This window comes from Geotrypetes seraphini, chromosome 15 (assembly GCF_902459505.1).
Source record: "Geotrypetes seraphini chromosome 15, aGeoSer1.1, whole genome shotgun sequence".
Taxonomy (NCBI): domain Eukaryota; kingdom Metazoa; phylum Chordata; class Amphibia; order Gymnophiona; family Dermophiidae; genus Geotrypetes; species Geotrypetes seraphini.
Genome location: NC_047098.1, coordinates 56,941,882 through 56,959,768, shown reverse-complemented (window position 1 = coordinate 56,959,768; position 17,887 = coordinate 56,941,882). Strand labels below are relative to the sequence as shown.

Sequence of the window (17,887 nt, the reverse complement as noted above, 5' to 3'; positions counted from 1 at the left end):
CATCAATGGGCTCTTCAACAGTTTGTCACAAGTGCATTGTCCAGATGAATAGTGTCTCTTCATTGATTCTTCACAGAGAAGCTCGAAGGCAGTGTTAATGCACAATGGAAATTCCAAACCATTCTACTCATCTAAAGGAGTCATGAGAATATGAAGAATTTACTAGAAGCAAGAAGTTATAAAACACACCATTGGAACATCTGTGGTGATCTGGAGGTCATTGGCATGCTAATAGGAATGCAAGCAGGATTCACTAAATGCTGCTGTTTCCTGTGCTTGTGGGATAGCAGATCTACAGCTGAACATTATGTCATGCGTGTCTGGCAGCTGAGGGATACCTATAACCCAGGGACAAGCAGTGTGAAATTCATGCCATTGGTGGATCCTCATAAAATATTCCTTCCACCTTTTCATATCAAGCTGGGGTTGATGAAGAACCTGGTAAAGGCCATGGGTAAAACAAATTCGCCAGGTTTTCAATATCTTGTTAAGAAATTTCCAAAAATCAGCACTGCAAAACGGAAGGAAGGGATATTTATAGGCCCACAGATCAAGTTCGTTATGCAGGATAAAGATTTTAAGCAATCACTCTCAGCAGCTGAGCTTGAAGCTTGGGAGGCATTCAAGTGGTTAGTGGAAAACTTTCTGCGCAATCATAAGTCTCCTTCATATAAGGAAGGAGTTCAGAATCTCTTTGACTCATATCAGAAACTTGGCTATCGCATATCATTAAAAATATAATTTTTGTACTCATGTCTTGACTTTTTTCTGGAAAATCTTGGTGAGTGACGAGCAAGGAGAACATTTTCACCAGGACATTCAGTTAATGGAGTGTTGCGAGAGTATGATGGCCTACTACTGCTGGATATTATGCTGTGACAATCCAGACACAACTCACAAAAAGAAATCATACTCTAAGCATTTTTGAAGAAATATTGTTGCTAAGTGACACAGTCCAGTATAATTATGTATGCTGTGTGCTCATTTGACTTTGGACCGAAGATACTGCAACATTTCTTTAAGTTGATGCTGCATAAAACCCTATATGCTAAAACGCTATAAACTAACATTAGTCATAAGAACATAAGAATTGCCGCTGCTGGGTCAGACCAGTGGTCCATCACGGCCGCCAGTCCGCTCCCGCGGTGGCCCCCAGGTCAAAGACCAGTGCCCTAACTGAGACCAGCTCCAGTTCAGCAGGAACTTGCCTAACTTTGTCTTGAATCCCTGGAGGGTGTTTTCCCCTATAACAGCCTCCGGAAGAACGTTCCAGTTTTCTACTACTCTCTGAGTGAAGAAGAACTTCCTTACGTTTGTACGGAATCTATCCCCTTTTAACTTTAGAGAGTGCCCTCTCATTCTCTCAACCTTGGAGAGGATGAACAACCTGTCTTTATCTACTAAGTCTATTCCCTTCAGTATCTTAAATGTTTCTATCATGTCCCTTCTCAGTCTCCTCTTTTCAAGGGAGAAGAGGCACAGTTTCTCTAATCTCTCGCTGTATGGCAACTCCTCTAGCCCCTTTACCATTTTAGTCGTTCTTCTCTGGATCCTTTTGAGTAGTACCGTGTCCTTCTTCATGTACGGTGACCAGTGTTGGACGCAGTATTCCAGGTGAGGGCGTACAATGGCCCAGTACAGTGGCATGATAACCTTCTCTGATCTGAACGTGATCCCCTTCTTTATCATTCCTAGCATTCTGTTCGCCCTTTTTTCCGCCGACGTGCATTGCGCGGACTGCTTCATCCAGTACTCCCAAGTCTCTCTCCTGGGGGTCTCTCCAAGTACCGCCCCGGACATCCTGTATTCGTGTATAAGATTTTTGTTACCGACATGCATCATCTTACATCATTTGTCATGTCGTGGCCCATTTCTCGAGCATGTTTATGTCACGTTGCAGATCTTCGCAGTATTCCTGCATCTTCACTACTCTGGATAACTTTGTATCGTCCACAAATCTAATCATCTCACTCGTCGTACCAACTTTAAAAGTTTACATGACTGAAGAAAACTAATAATAGATCTGAAATCAGTGTGACAGCATATCTTTGAACTACACCAGAAAAAGTGCAGACCTAGATGCTCATATTAAAACATGTCTCTGGATTCCCCAAAGTTACATTAACAGCGGGGTAATATTCCAAAACAGATACCAGGTTGGAGCCAGTGGGGAATTTCACCTTCCACTCCAGCTATGAGGAAAAGGCAGCAAGTTTAAAAAAGGCTCTGGAATGGTCGACCTGACAGAAAACCACCTCTGATTAACAGGACCACATATTTTTACAGGTGGCCACAGCAAATGCATAAACCATAGACCAGTGACTAAATGAGTGGGAGGAGAAACAGATTACAAGAAAAGGTTTCATTAGCAAAATTAAAACCAAAACACAAAGACATAGGGTCGGTTTAACCACTAGGCAAACTAGGTGGTAACCTAGACTGATGCCTTCAGGGGGGCAAGGAGAGGGGGAGGGACAGCAAATAGCAGCTGCAGTGAAAGCAAAATTAGACAGCCAGAACATTAACTTAGAGAACCAGTACATTACATTAGTATTTTTGAATGCTAATATATGCCCCAGAAGGAGTTCAATGTGGTTTACAATTTAGAAGAGCCTGGCCATATCCAGGGATTGTTATTTCATAAAAGTTCGTGACACCAATAATTTGGTTTGTGTTTGTGTAGGCATATGCTTATGGTATATGGTTTGGAGAGAAGATGGCTATTTCTGGTGTTGGTCTTGATATTATGGATTCTGTTACGGGTGTCATTTTCTTGGTTTGAGGGGTGATGGGTAAATAGAGAGCTTGATCATCTATTGAGTTAGGGAAGTGATTTTTGTCTTGTTTGATTTCTGGTGGTGTGACCAAACAGACACAAGGCCTGTCAAGGTCCCGGCTAAGGTAAAAGATAAAGTACCAATAAAACCCCGGAAGAAAAGTTCCAGGATCTCTCAGGAATTTATTGGGAGAAATAGGGTCAGTGACCACCAGGTGGAGCCTGACTTATCTGGGGATGAGATAGGTGAATTATGTACAACTCACCACCAGGGGAGCTCTAGAGGACCCTGGGCTACTGCTGACTCACCTAGAGCAGGGCACGCCCCTAAGGTAGATAAGCCAGCAGTAGCATTCAGACCAGCAAGCCGCTTAGGGAGGAAGTTTAGGCCTTGCCTCCCTAGGGACCCTGCCGAGCCAAACAGGGGCGACTGGCCCCAACCTATGGAGGTTGAACAGCCAGAGGATTTGTCTGACCTGTTTGAAGAACCTATGGACTTCCAAGAGTCTTGTGCTGGCAGTGAGTGTAATTTGCCTGAACCTATGCAGCTGAACCTGACTTTGAGCCACAAACAGTGAGTGTGTTTTGGACCTGTTTGTGTGCTGTGTATTTTGTTTTTGAATGCTGATTTTGTGAGAAAGCTTAGAGAGAGTGGGGAGAGGTTTTGCTTCCATTCTGGGAGGGAATTTGAAAGCCTTTTCTGAAGGCCTTTATTTTTGGCAAAACCTATGACTCTCTCCTTTTCCTGGCAACCATATTCTGATTGCCAGAGGCTTTCCTTCAATTGCTGCAAGGACTATCAATTAAGGAAAACTTGAATGCTGAACTGTAATTTTGATGAAGTGAAATACCTGCTTTTCAGCAGGCAGAGTAAGCTCTGTATTGAGCTGAGGTCCCAGGGATAAGTGGTCCTTAAGAAACACAGAAAGAAAGTTGCACTGTATTGTGAGCGGCTTTATTTTCCTGCCTTTTTCACTTTTGGCAGTTTGTTTTTTTTTGGTTTTTGGTTATTAAGGCTGTGTGGAAACCTGACTGAGGTTATAAAGTCTGAAAAAGTACTTACCTGCCTTAAAGAATTAAGTAAAAAGAACTTTATACTGACAAGACACAATTGTTGGAACTTTATTTGTGTTTGATTGAATTTTTCATTGCTGCTATAAACTCCAGTCCTGCAGGGTGACTCCAGGCCGGGTCACACGCGATTGCATTATTGTTTGTAGCCATCAAATTTTCTACAGAGCCCTGCTCTGGGTAATACTGGTGGCCACAGTGGTCATAGCCTGTTTGGGGAGGTGAATAAAGTATTTCCAAATCAACCTGTTCTTAACTGTTGAATATTTTCAAGTATAATGTCAATTAAATGTTTTAAAGTATCATTCTGGGAGGAATGATATTAAAAATGGTTACTGAGTTTAATTACTGTATTAAATCTTCTGTATAGAGGGAGAGGACGAGGAACCTGAATGTTTTTCTGTGTTGCTTACAAGCCTACAAACTTTAGAAACCTCTGTGTTTCATAATGGGAGCTCTACTCAAGCTGAGGTTATTTTCTGACTTTGAAATGCTCTGTCTAATTATTTTTTTTTTAAATAGTGCTTGTCGGGTTGAAGGATTATTTTAGTTGTTTTATAAAAATTGATTTTTTTAAATAAATTTTCTGGCTATTTTATTCTAGCTTTAGGGCTGCTTTTACAAAGGTGCGTTAGGGCCTTAATGCACGGAACAGTGCGTGCTAGCCACCTCCTCTTGAGCAGATGGTAATTTTTCAGGTAGGGTGCGCTAATCCGGTGCGTGCGCTAAAAACGCTAGCGCTCCTTTGTAAAAGGAGCCCTTAGTATTGAAAGTTTAAGTGGGAGAGGGAACCCACCTTACAGCTGAAGTGTTAGTTCCCTCCCTCTTACACCTACCCTACCTTTCAGTCCTCCTATGTAGACTGACTTAAAAGTTAGAGGGTTGGATAAAATAGAATTACAGTAAAATCTTGGTTTGCGAGCATAATTTGTTCCGAAACCATGCTTGTAATCCAAAACACTGTTAGATAATGTTTTATTGTGTTTGTTCTGTCAAAACATGTTTTAGTATTTTTAATATGTATGCATGTAATTTTGTAAACCACATAGTTTTTATGCGGTATATAAATGTTTAAATAAATATCAAAGCGAATTTCCCCATAAGAAATACTGGAAACTCTGACGATTTGTTCCACAACCCAAAAACTTTAATACAAAATACTGTATGTACTTGTATTGCAAGACCTTGCTCATTTAGAACAGTTACTACACTCCTGCAGTGTCAGAGAGAGAGAAGAACCATCAGCTCAGTTGTGATGATGTGATGTGTGTAAACTATATGTATTTGTATTGCAAGACATTGCTTGTTTATCAAGTTAAAATTTAATAAAATGTTTTGCTTGCTTGCAAAACACTTGCATACCAAGTTACTTGCAATCCAAGGTTTTACTGTACTTGACAATGGTCAGAATAGCAACATAAGGAAGTAATTAGGCAATTTTAGGGAAATCTTTGAGGTAATTCTACAAAGGGAACCACAATAGACTAATACCGTGTTTCCCCAAAAATAAGACCTCCCCTGAAAATAAGCCCTAGCATCATTTTCGGGATAGGTCTTAATATAAGCCCTACCCCAAAAATAAGCCCTAGTCCTGGGATTCGCCAGCAACTCTTCAACCTGCCCCCCTCTTCGCGCAGCCGAATCACTGCTGACCCTCCATCCTTCCCTCCCTGCTGACCGTGAGCGAGCCCTACCTTCAACTGAAGCAGCATCGGGACGGCAGCACTCTAAACAGGTTGCTTGGCCTTGTTCATCGGGGATTTCACTCTGCTGCATTATTGATGATATCATCAGTAACGCAGCAGAGTGAAATCCCCAACAGACAAGGCAATCAGCCTGTTTAGGTAGGGCTCACTCACGGTCAGCAGGGAGGAAAGGATGGAGAATCATTAGGGGTTTGGCTGCACGGTGGGAGCAGGGGGGGTGTGCTCAAGGGTTCTGCTGCACAAGGGATGGGAGGGAGGGAAGGATAGAAGCTGGGAAAACTTCTGCTGCATAGGGGGATGGGAGGGAAGGAGGGAGGGGAGGAAAGATGTTGCACATGTGGGGGAGAGAAAGGAAAGAGGAAAAAATTGGGGTGAAGGAGAGGGAGGGAGAGATGATCATGTGCATACCCCGAAAATAAGACCTAGTGCCTTTTTTGGGCCCCAAATGAATATAAGACTCTGTATTATTTTCAGGGAAACACAGTATAAAAATTGTATTACCAAAGCTGTCACACCACCCCTACCCCATTACAACTTCTGCCTTTCTCCAGACTGATGGCTTGATTTGTGGTGAGGAACTGGTTCAGTGTGAAAGATGCTTGCAGGTTGACTCCCATTGGGAACAAGTGGAAGAAATGATAAATCTGCTGGCCAAGACTGACCAGTATATTTGCTTTTGCTTCAAAACCATGACAGGTTCATCCCCAACCTATCTGTCTCACCAATTTGAATTCCCAGGCACAACTAATAAACGCAGTACCTACTTGTTCGCTTTTCCATCCCTAAAGGGCTGCACCTACAAGAGATAACTCGATAGAACACTATCATTCCAAGCAGGCAAATGGAGCAAATGTTTAACCAACTTCATCTCAAATGCACTTTCATACCAAACGTTTAGAAAGTCAATAAAAACTTATCTCTTTGACAAATTTCTCTGACCCCACTTCAACCTGATGTACTTCCAAAACACTTCCAGATAAACCTAACTAAACTTAGCATGCCAATGTAATTTTGAAAGTTCTCTGTAAAGTCGCTGTCTGTATACAGTCTCTTCCCTTGTAAACCGCTTAGAACTGTTTGTGGTATGGCGGTATATAAAAATAAAGTTATTGTTATTATTATTATATCAGTGAAAATGAGGACTACATTGATGAAACCCTTCTTGAGGTGTTTAAGGTCTCCAGCAGAGGGGAAGGTGAAACTGAGCTGAAGAATGGCAACTAGATACAGATCACCAAAGCCAGTAGAATTGATATCCTGAGTCTGCCTTCCCTTCAGACTAAAAGATCAATGTTTAGAAAGAAGAAGAAGAACCGGAGCTCATAAATCCCAAGTTGCAGGATCAGCAACCACCATGCCTACTAAGTGAGCAAGATTCTTTTTCTGAGAGGTATAGAGGTGTCCATCTGCTGACCAGACATGATGTCTCAGGAGGTGTGCTGTCTGCCTGGTGCTAAGATCCAAGATATTTTGGAGTGTTTAGTGAAATTCATTAAGGGTAGAAAGGGTAGTAAATTTGTGGAACAGCCTCCAGAAGGATATGGAGAAGACAAAGACTGTATCTGAATTCATACAAGCTTGGGACAAGTGCATAGAATCTCTAAGGGAGAGGAAGGGATAGTAGATAGCATGGATGGGCAGACTAATAGGCCATATGGTCTTTACCTTAATTTTTCTATTTCTTTTTAAAGATTTTATCATAATAGACAATGAATTTATAAGAAAGGCAAATAAAATACAACCTTATAATTTTTCACTAGTATAATTTTTCAACTAGTATCTGAAACTGGTTATCTATGTAGGAACAATTGATTCTGCCTTGTCAGTGAAGATGGGAAAATCAGTCTGGGTCCAAGCTCTGAAAGCTGTTTCTTGTTATGTTAGACATCAATCAAGCAACTTATTTTATCTTGGCCCCTTAATTACATACAATAGCTGACAGATCAAACATGTCACATATTCTTTCTTTGCCAATCTCACAATGACATGCAAACCTTTAAAACTCCAGAAGTTAGATCCCTCTTTGATTCCCTTTTCACCCTCAAAATTCAGTTCAGCTACCTCTAGCTGCTTCCAAATTATAAGTCAAAGGAAAGAGAGGAATAGAGAGGCCTCCTGTTTTGGATTTTAGATTTAATTATTCACCTTTCCCAAAACTGAGATCCAGGTGCGTTACAGTCAGATACACAGGTTTATTTTCCTTTTCAAGTGGACTTGCAATCTAAAGTTGTACCTGAACAATTTAATAAGCCTCTGCTCCTTCTAGAATCATAGGGTATGCTATTCGGCCTGTGGCAATTAGTGTTTTGCTAAGTGCCATTGGTGTTAAACCTAGAAATTCAATGATGGACCATGTCTAGGCACTGGCATTGAATTTCCCAGTTTCTGAAGCTGGCTATTGCATAGCTGGCTAAGTATGATATTCAGCACTTAATTGGCTATGAGTTACTGCGAAAAGATTGAACTGACTTTTATGTGGTCCTATTTATGCGGTTAAATGGCCCAATACCAACTCCACCTTTGTAACGCCCCTCAAAATAGCCAGTTTTCACTTTGGCGCTAACTGGTTATTTTCAGCTGCTCTAACCAGTTCATGCTACCAAAAATGAGCAGTTAGCATTAAGATCCTCGGGGTTATTTTTGACAGCAAGCTTACCTTCCACGAACATATTAGTAGTTGTGACAGGGATCTGGCTAGTCCTAATAAAGCCCAGGGAAAAACCCAGGGAAAAGTTCAGGGAAGCATTAATAATGTTCCAGGGACTAAGGAGAAGAAATATCCTGAGTATAGGGAAAATCCTGAGCACAAGGTTAAGAGAGAGCCTGTCCCTTTAAAAGCTCACAGAGCTCAGGCTGGAACAGGAAGGACAGGGCTCTTTAAGGAATTAGCTAAAGCTGCTGTAAGGGGGCGTGGTTATGGTCCGAGTCTCCCTTTTTTCTGAGGTTCCCTCGTCAGAGAGAGAGGAGGGACAGCTGGGACTGGAAGCTCAGGGGAAGCTGAGAAGGAAACCAGCTACAGCAGCTAACTTTTGGCCAGCCTTCAGAAGTTCTCACCAGGATAGGGAAATGCAAAACCCTGAAACACAATCTGAGGTTTGTGACATGGACTGGTTAGAGAGTAATGCTATGTCTGGGGAAGAACACCCTATGGAATGGGAATAGGTTTAGGAAAGCCTGAATGTCCTTTTTCCTTGGTAAAAGGGTTTTGTTTTTGTTTCTTCCTTTTTTGAGTTTTATGTTTTGTGAAGGATTTTGTATCCTGTTTTCAACCTGGGCTGGAAGCTGCTGAATTTACTGTTGGGTTAGATAAGTGGAACAGTGGCCACACCTGTGGGAGTACAAGTCTCTCTGCTCCTAGGAAAAGGGAACTGCCACTCAAATCTACCAGAAGCCTAATTAGTGCCTAGAACCAGGTAGCCTAACTATTGCCAAGGCAGGTTCGGTTCTAGCACAGCTTGTGGAAATAATACCTAACAGGAACTGTATTTTATGTTCTTAATTTGTGAACTTAAAATTGGCCAGCAATTGGTGCAGTGATAAGAACTGGCACATGAGAGAAACAAAGCAGAACAAGAGAAAATTGGAATGTTTTGGGTTTTTACTTTGAATGCCAAATTTTGACCCTTTTTGTTTGAAACTTTTCTGGTGGATGAATAAAAGTGATATATTTGGACAAAAACCCGGCCAGTGTGGTGTGCAGTTTATGGGAGGCACCAGGCCAGCTGTGGCCCACCACGGTTACGCTCGAGCCAAGACTGGGATTCTGTGGAGTTACTAGGCCTCGCCAGGATCCCGGTCCCACATAGTATTGTTAGATCTACATTCTTTAGATTACGGCAAATTCATTCTATTTCTAAATTCTTATACCCTAAATCTCTAAATATACTGATTCACTCGCTGATGTTTTCAAAAATTGATTATTGTGATGCTCTATTCAAAGGAATTGCTTTAAAAGAAATCCGTCGTCTGCAGATTATACAAAATGTCTCAATTAAACTCATAAAGAACGCAAACAAATTTGATCATGTGACTCCATTACTTAAGGAAGCGCATTGGCTTCCAGTTGTTCACCGAATAACTTACAAACTACATTTATTAACTTTTAAATCTCTTCTATATAAATCACCTTCTTTCATTTATAGAGTTTTGATTCCTTATACTCCATCTAGATCACTTAGATCTACCGACCAACATCTCTTGGCAGTTCCTTCCCTTAAATCTATAAATACACGACGACACTATTTTCTCTGTCACAGCCCCCCAAATGTGGAATTTACTCCCAATTTATATACGAGAAGAATTAAGTTTGGATAGATTTAAGAGCAAGCTAAAATGCTTTCTTTTTAACGATGCATTTGACAGATAATAAAACTAGAATGTTGGATTAGTTTAGGGCTCTCTACTGAGCCCTGGGCTTCAAATTCTCTGTTACTTATTATTTTTCCCCCTCCCTATTGTTGTTCTTCCCTTATATGTTTCCTTTACTATCTTTTAAACTTGTATTTCTTTCCCCATTCCCTTCCTCTTGAGTCATGTTTTGTCTTGTGAGTTATATTCATATTGTCTGTTTCCCTTGAACTACTGTAATTTAATATTTTAATATTTTGTACATCGCTTAGAATGTGGAATAAGCGATTAATCAAATAATTAATAAACTTGGTTAGCACCGAACAGGTGATTAAACCAGCCAGAAGCCTTTTCTGGACGGTTAAATCACTTTGAATATCGACCAAAGTGTATGAAAGATATGTGGTGGAACTAAGGGACTTTTAAAATTGTATTACAGTACAGAATTCTATAAACTGTTATTCCTAGAAACATTGGATCTTTATGCAGGTACAGATCTTTATAATGGGCCAACGCAAGAATCACACTTTTCATGATAGATTTATCTATGGTAGATTGTGATCTTCTGTGTTTGTCTTCATAACTTTGCGAGGCCACTTGGAGGGGCATTTTCAATAGGATGTCTAAGTCTGACTTTAGACGTTTCCTGCAAGACGACCAAAGTCAGAAGCAGAGAAACAACCATTTTCGAAACTGATAACACCACAAGACGTTCAAAAAATGTTTAGGGAAAATCATATACTTAAACCTCTTAGCCGCCAGGATGTATAACCTTAGGATGTCCAACTTTGTTCGCCATTTTCGACCACAAAACTGTCCAGGTTCAAAATGCATAAACTAGGCCATTTGGATGTGGGAGGGGCTAGCATTGTAATGGACTGGCCACATAGACATCCCAATAGAGCAGTGAACTTCACATAAAGGGTACCAGACATACATTTCACCATAACCCCTTTATAATGTATGGTGAGCCCTCCAAAACTCCCCCCAAAACTACTATACCCACCTGTCTACCACCACAATAGCCCTTAGGGCTGCAGTAGGATTTTGGTGAGTTTTGGTAGGCTCACACTTTCCACCATAAATGTAGTGGTTAAAGTGGCTAATGGGCCTTGATTCTTCTCTCTATGGCTCAGTAGCCCACTCACCAGTGAGCTGCTCTATTAGACTTTCCCATACCAGATGCTGCTGTTCTACAGACAGGTATGTACTGTTTCATTTAGTTTTTTGGGGGTTGGGAGGGGGTCACTGGCTATAGAAAGAGTGTGGGGGCCTCATAACTTAATCCCTCCAGTGGTCATCTGGGCAGTTTGGGTACCTTTTTTATACTTAGACACTTTTAAAAGAGGTCTAGCTCACAACATCTACCGTAAGTTCCATCCAGGATATCTTGGGAAAGGTTTGATTATTATTACCACAAGATGTCCAGGTTTAAGTCTGTCCAAAGCCCATCCATAAAACACCTCCAACATGCCCCACTTTAGTTTTGGATGCAAGATATCCAGAAAAGCGGTTTTGAAAATCGGCACTTAGACTTCCGTGTGGCGATTTATGACATTTTTTGGAGGTCTGTTTTGAAAATGCCCCCAGAAGGCTCTTTCCCTTCAGAAGGGAAATGCTGGCTCAGTCTAAGACTTCACCATAAAATCTAAATCGGAGGCAGCCAAAAACAATTCAGGGGTCCCCAGGAATTTGAGCAATGGCAGTAAGTCAGATCTTGGCCTGCAGCAGCTGGAGCAGGAGATGCACAGCTGAAGTGCAACATTTGCTTGTCAGAACTCATGGGGACCTCGATCCCTCTCATACTTCCCATTCATTGGCTGATAGTGTGGCCTCCAGATCAAGATGTTTGTCAATTTCTGATTTTAATCAATGTAATGGTTTTTGCTCATTCACTTTTGGTTCCCTTCAGACCTTTCATGCTAACATAACTGTGTTTACTTACATGAAATTCATATATCTCTGTAAATTTTCTGTACACAATTTTTTCTATTAGATCTTGCCATTTCACAAGGAACATATAGACCTAGAGTATTAAAAGAGGATATTAATTAAAGAGGCTATATTCAAGTGAAAATGAATCATGCAATGCATTCAGACGTGTAGCTTTTTTCACATCAAAACAACAGTGAAAGTGGGAAAATCACAGTACCTGGTCCACCTTAATTTAGTCTTAGAAGTTACTAAAATGAGCATGTTTTAGCTGACACCGTGGCTTGTAGGTTTGTGGTCTAGGAGTTTTGGAGTAAGGTGCCCTGCACATACGATGGTTCTTCAAAAAGTTTCTGCACTTTCATATTTTTGCGGGAAATGGTTGGGGCAGGAGAAGTGGTATGAGGACATGTTGTAGAATGTCATGTGACTAGTTAGGCAAGCCAGCTCACCTTAAATGTAGTGATATAATTTGTTTTTGAGAGATTTAATAAATTAAAAAAAAATAAAAGTGCGGAAACATTTTGAAGATCCCTCATACTAGTAGAGATGATGCAGGCAGGAGCAAGAAGGAAAAAAGGATGTTTGGTCCTACTTAGCTGCCCCAGGCTGGCACTGAGGGTGTGCTTTACTGGATCCCAGTCTAGCAGGGGATTCCTGTAGCAACTAGGTATTCCATATGGGGACAAGGCAATGGCGTACCAAGGGTGGGGCAGGAGGGGTGGTCCGCCACACGTGCACACTCTAAGGGAGTGCACAGCCAACACACTGAGTCTGGAACCTCTTGCCCTACTCTGCCTCTGCTGCTTTCCTGAACCAGCAGCAGCGGCAGTAAACTTTAAATTCAGTCATTGCGGGACCTTCCTGCACCTCCCTGTGGCTACTGATCTACCCCCCCTCCGACGTCACTTCCTTGTTCCGGAGCAGAGCCACAGTGTGCGGAGGTGTAGCAAGGTCCCTTGATTGATGACTGCATTTAAGTTTACAGCCACTGTTGCTGGTTTAGGAAAGCATAGAGCAGTAGTGGGGAGGTGAGGGGGCATGATGCTCGATGGCATTGGGGCGGAAGGAGAAGGTAACAGGAGACTGGTATGGAAGGGTGGTGGAGGGAAAGAAAGGGGACAGATGCTGATGTAAGTGGGGTTCAGAGAGAGGGATAGAGAGACAGAAGGGGGAAGGATACTGGATGGAATTGGGTTGGAGGGAGAGAAAGGGGGCAGATGCTGATGGACGAGAGGTGGATGGAGAAAGAGAAAGGGCAGACATTGGATGTTAGTGGGGAGGGCGAGCCTATGCTGGATGAAAGAGAGAAGGGAGCAGATGCTGGATGGAAGTGGGGAGGAGAGAGAGAAAGAGGGGAGCAGACAATGGAAGTGGACAGAGGAAAAGATGCTGGATGGAAGGGATAGAGAAGGAGGGCACATGATGGGAGGAGGAGATAAATAAAAAAGAGCACATGCTGGATTGGGGGAAGAGGATAAGTTTAGTGAAATACTGGAAGGGGTGAGGGAAAAAGGTGGCAAGCTGTAGGTAGATACAGTGAAAACGGAAATTGAGGACTGGGTAGTAAGAATTTAATCTAGACAGGTGCAAAAAATAAATTGAGAAGGAAGGAAAGGAAAGGAGAGAGTGAAATGCCAGACCATTGAAGAGGGGAGGGAAAAGAAGAAGATGGAAGTCAGACCAATAGGGGTGGAGGGAGAGATGGAAGGGGGAGGCATACAGTTTCTGGAATAGAAAGAAGAGAAGATGCCATATAGAAGGGGCAGAGAGAGGGCAGACAGTGGATGGAAGGAAGAGAGTGAAGAGAAGATGAGGAAAGCAGAAACCAGAGAAGACAAAGGTAGAAAAAAACATTTCTATTTATTTTTGCTTTAGTATAAAGTGAAATTGTAGCTATGTTGATAAATATTTATAAATAGAAAATGGAAATAAAGTGATCCTTTTATTTTAAGTATGTATTTTGGTCCATGTAAAGTTTTTATGATTACTGTACACCACTTAGAAGTTTGATTAGGTGGTATAAGAAGTTTTAAATAAACTTGAAACTTGGACTAATTCAGAGACCAAACCCCCCTTCCTCAGTTCAGGACAGGATACCATAACAGCAGTATACTTTACTGACCTGAGAAAAGAGGTTTTGGCTTCTGAAAGCTAATTGAAAAATGTATTAGTCCAATAAAATGGTATTATCTTATTTCCAATTTTGGTTTTATTTCTCTCCTCCCCCCCCCCCTCTCTTTTGGCCCCCTTTTATGAAGCCACAACAATATTAAGCTCTGACGCTCATAGGAATTCTATGAGCACTGGAGATTTTACTGCCAAGGTCAGCGATTAAAAAAGGCTAATGTGGCTTCATATAAGGGGGCGGGGCGGTATTTGTTAATTTGTAATGCGATGATGGTTATTTCTCGGGGGGGGGGGGTTCAAATTTACATCTGCTATCTTTATATTTTGCACAAGATTAGGGACATGCATCACTGTTTCTGTTTCTGTGGTATTGCATAGTATGCAGAGTCCAGCTTCTTGGTGGTTCAGTTTAACTTTTGTCTATGTATTTCTATTTAAACCTCCACCCCCCCTTTTTACAAAACCATAGTGTGGTTTTTAGCCCCGGTTGTGGCGGTAATAGCTCCATGGCCAGCGCTAAAAACATGCTACGGTTTTGTAAAAGGGGAAGGGGGTTAGTTTGTGATTACATATTCCATAGTGGGTGAAGGTGTTTTCTGTGTGTACGAAAGTCATGTTTCTCTGTTAGCATTGACTGTGCAGGATCAATCTGTACTAGTCTGGCTTGTTAAATTTTACAGTGGGTGAGTATATAAGATGCTGCCTTTTCCTAGGTACATTCTTGTGTGATGTGTGGATTGCTGCTTTCATCATGTTTTTCATAGAGATGAGTGGGTGTCACATATGCTAGGTACGCCACTGGGAAGAGGAATCAATGATGTAGAACTATAATACTGGGTAGGTGGATGGGGGAGCCATATTTAGCAGAGCAGATGCTATAGTCATAATATTCACCTTTATAATTGAGCAAGAAATTTAAGGGTTAACAATTATGCTCCAGAGGCCATGTTTCATACCATGTTTACCCCCTCCTTTACAAAGTTACGTTAGCATTTTTTTGCACCAGCCACAGCGGTAAGAACTCCAATGCTCATAAAATTCCTATGAGCGTCAGAGTTCTTACTGCCTTATCTGCCGTCATCTTTCTCCTTATCTGCCGTCATCTTTCCCTTATCTGCCGTCATCTTTCTATGTTTCTATGCTCTACACTCTCGAAGAGCGTAGGGAGAGGGATTGAGACTTTTAAGTACATCACGGGACGGGTCGAGGTGGAAGATGATATCTTTCTTCTGATGGGACCCTCGACCACAAGGGGTCATCCGCTCAAGCTCAGGGGAGGGAAGTTTCGTGGAGACGGCAGGAAGTACTTCTTCACGGAGAGAGTGATTGAGCATTGGAACAAGCTTCCAGTGCAGGTGATCGAGGCACGCAGCATCTCAGACTTCAAGAATAAATGGGATACCTACGTGGAATCCCTACGAGGGTCATGCCAAGGGATAGGGTCACTAGGGTATAGACTTGAAAGAGCGGGTCAGTAGAGTGGCAGTATAATTACAATTATACTTAAGGGGGTCATTAGACTTAATAGGGAGGGTCAATAGTGTGGGCAGACTTGATGGGCTGTAGCCCCTTATCTGCCGTCATCTTTCTACTGCCACAGCTGGCGCTAAGCGTAGCTTTGTAAAGGAGGGGGTAATTGTTCTGGAAATTATAATTTAACCTCCACAAAGTCAACCCATTTTTGTTACCATTACTATGTGTCTAATACAAATATGCCTAATTTTGTCTATAACTCTGTGAACATTAGAACAGTTTTCATAACAAATTTTCAGGTGATATGTAGCGGAAACAGAACAGTGATGGATGTGAGCTAAATGCTTTTTATATCAGACCAGATCTGTATTAATTTACAATGCCATGTAGTTCATTGTATACCTATGGGATGCAGGCACTTACACACAAATATGTTAGCACATGCTAAATCTATTAGTGCACCATGGTAAAAGGACCCCTAAAAATCTTAGCCCATTTATTATTAAACAAAAAAACAAAAACAAAAAAAGAAGATATGGCAGGCTCTCAGCCCTAGCAAGAATTAAAAACAGGGTGAAATAAAATCATTAGCATCCTGTGTATGTATTTTCCTCCATCAAAACAGAACCTAGGTAAATTGGAACAATGCTGTGCTCTGTCCCTTCATCAGAGCTTTCTGTAGGCATCATGCAAGATACCCAGAAGGAGGATCTGAAGAGCAGACTTACAGAAAGCACTTTTCATGGGAAATAAAGCACATGCATAAAAAGTAAAATGCCCTCCTGACATGAAAAAAGGAAACTGAAAAGAGGAAGTTATGCATGCAAGAAAGGGTAAACTGGTATTTTGAGCAATTTAACTACGAGGGGCCGCTGAAAAGTTCTCAGCCCAACCAACAAAGTTGGAGCAGTCTCCATCCAGGGCTATGCGGTTCACGGAAGTTTCGCCCCCCCACATTTCGCCCCCCACATTTCGCCCCCACACATTTCGCCCCCACACATTTCGCCCCCCGGATGTTTCGCCCCCACACATTTCGCCCCCCCACATTTCGCCCCCCCACATTTCGCCCCCCCACATTTCGCCCCCACATTTCGCCCCCCCACATTTCGCCCCCACATTTCACCCCCCCACATTTCGCCCCCACATTTCGCCCCGCGCTCACAACTCCCTCCCCCCCTTGGCTTCGCTCGCGCACAGCTCTCGCGGGACGCGGGACGCTGTCTCGCTTTGGCCAAGCCTCGATCTTGGCCAAGCCTCGATCCCCCTTGGCTTCTCTCGCGCTCACAACAGTAGCTGGACTGATTTGCGCTCCGAGGTAAGGATTTGCGCTCCGAGTCGGGGGCGAAATGTGTGGGGGCGAAATGTGTGGGGGCGAAATGTGTGGGGGCGAAACATCCGGGGGGCGAAATGTGTGGGGGCGAAATGTGTCTGGGGGCGAAATGTGGGGGGCGAAATGTGGGGGGCGAACCTTCCGGATCCCGGGCTATGCACTTAGTCCAGTGATTTTCCACTTTTTTTTTTTTTTTGTTCTGTCAGAAATATCTGGAATGAAAAAAAAACCCCAAAACCCAGAAAATCGCTGGATTAAATGTATAGCCCTCGACAGAGACTGCCCCAATGTGTGGGTTGGGCTGAGAACTTTTCAGCGGCCCCTAGCATTCTAAGCAAAGTTGCAATCAGTTGTTGCAAATATTTGGCTCCAATATTTAAAAGGCTACACTGCTAAAATGTCAGTAGATTTATGGTCAGGAACAAGATAGATTTCTTCTATTAGGACAAATGAAATGTTTGTGTAGGAGCTTATCTCCCCCCCCCCCCCCCAACCTCATTTTACAAAAGTATAGTGCAGTTTTTAGCGCCGGCAACAGCGGTAACATCTCTGACACTCATAGAATTCCTCTGAGCATAGGAGCTATTACCGCCACAATCGGTGCTAAAAAAAGGGGGGGAGGGGTTAAAGTAACTTGATATGCTAGCTTTCATTCAAAATAGAAAAGGGGGAGGGGTGGAGAAAATAGACAGATGCAAGTAAAGGAAAGAAGAAGAATGAAATTGCAATGAGAAAGGAGGAGGGTGGGAGGAAGTAGAGAACAGAAAAAGGCATAGAAGCCAGCTCTAAGGGTGCTGTGCTTGAGCACCCCCAATACTGAACAAGCTAATTCATGCACGCTAGTTCATGTAATTTCTGTTGGAAAAGTTGGCTCCTATGGAAACAGGAGGATACAGAAGCATTTCTTTTAATTTTAGTAGGTTAAGCCATTGGGTTCTCAGCATTAGAGGGGAAGGAGGTAGTGCAGATTCAGAATAAGTAAAAGGGAATTGGGGGGCAGCCCTTCCTCTGACTCCTGAAGCAGCGATCAGAACAAACGGGGGTGCCAGAAGGTGCCTAGACACCAAATCGCCCTTGTCGGTCAGTCTGCAAGCTAGCATCAAGAGCCCTGAATGGGAGCCT

At 42.4% G+C, this 17,887-nt stretch overlaps 1 protein-coding gene across 2 annotated transcripts in view; it reads right to left on the bottom strand.

Annotated features, from left to right (window-relative positions):
* The window catches only part of NCF1 (neutrophil cytosolic factor 1), a 49,022-nt gene that overhangs the window by 29,653 nt on the left and 1,482 nt on the right, over positions 1-17,887 (bottom strand). For both annotated transcript variants that reach the window (XM_033922246.1, XM_033922247.1), the window contains exon 2: positions 11,846-11,926. In XM_033922246.1, the coding sequence (XP_033778137.1) occupies positions 11,846-11,926 (81 nt within the window). The remainder of the gene's footprint in view (positions 1-11,845; positions 11,927-17,887) is intronic.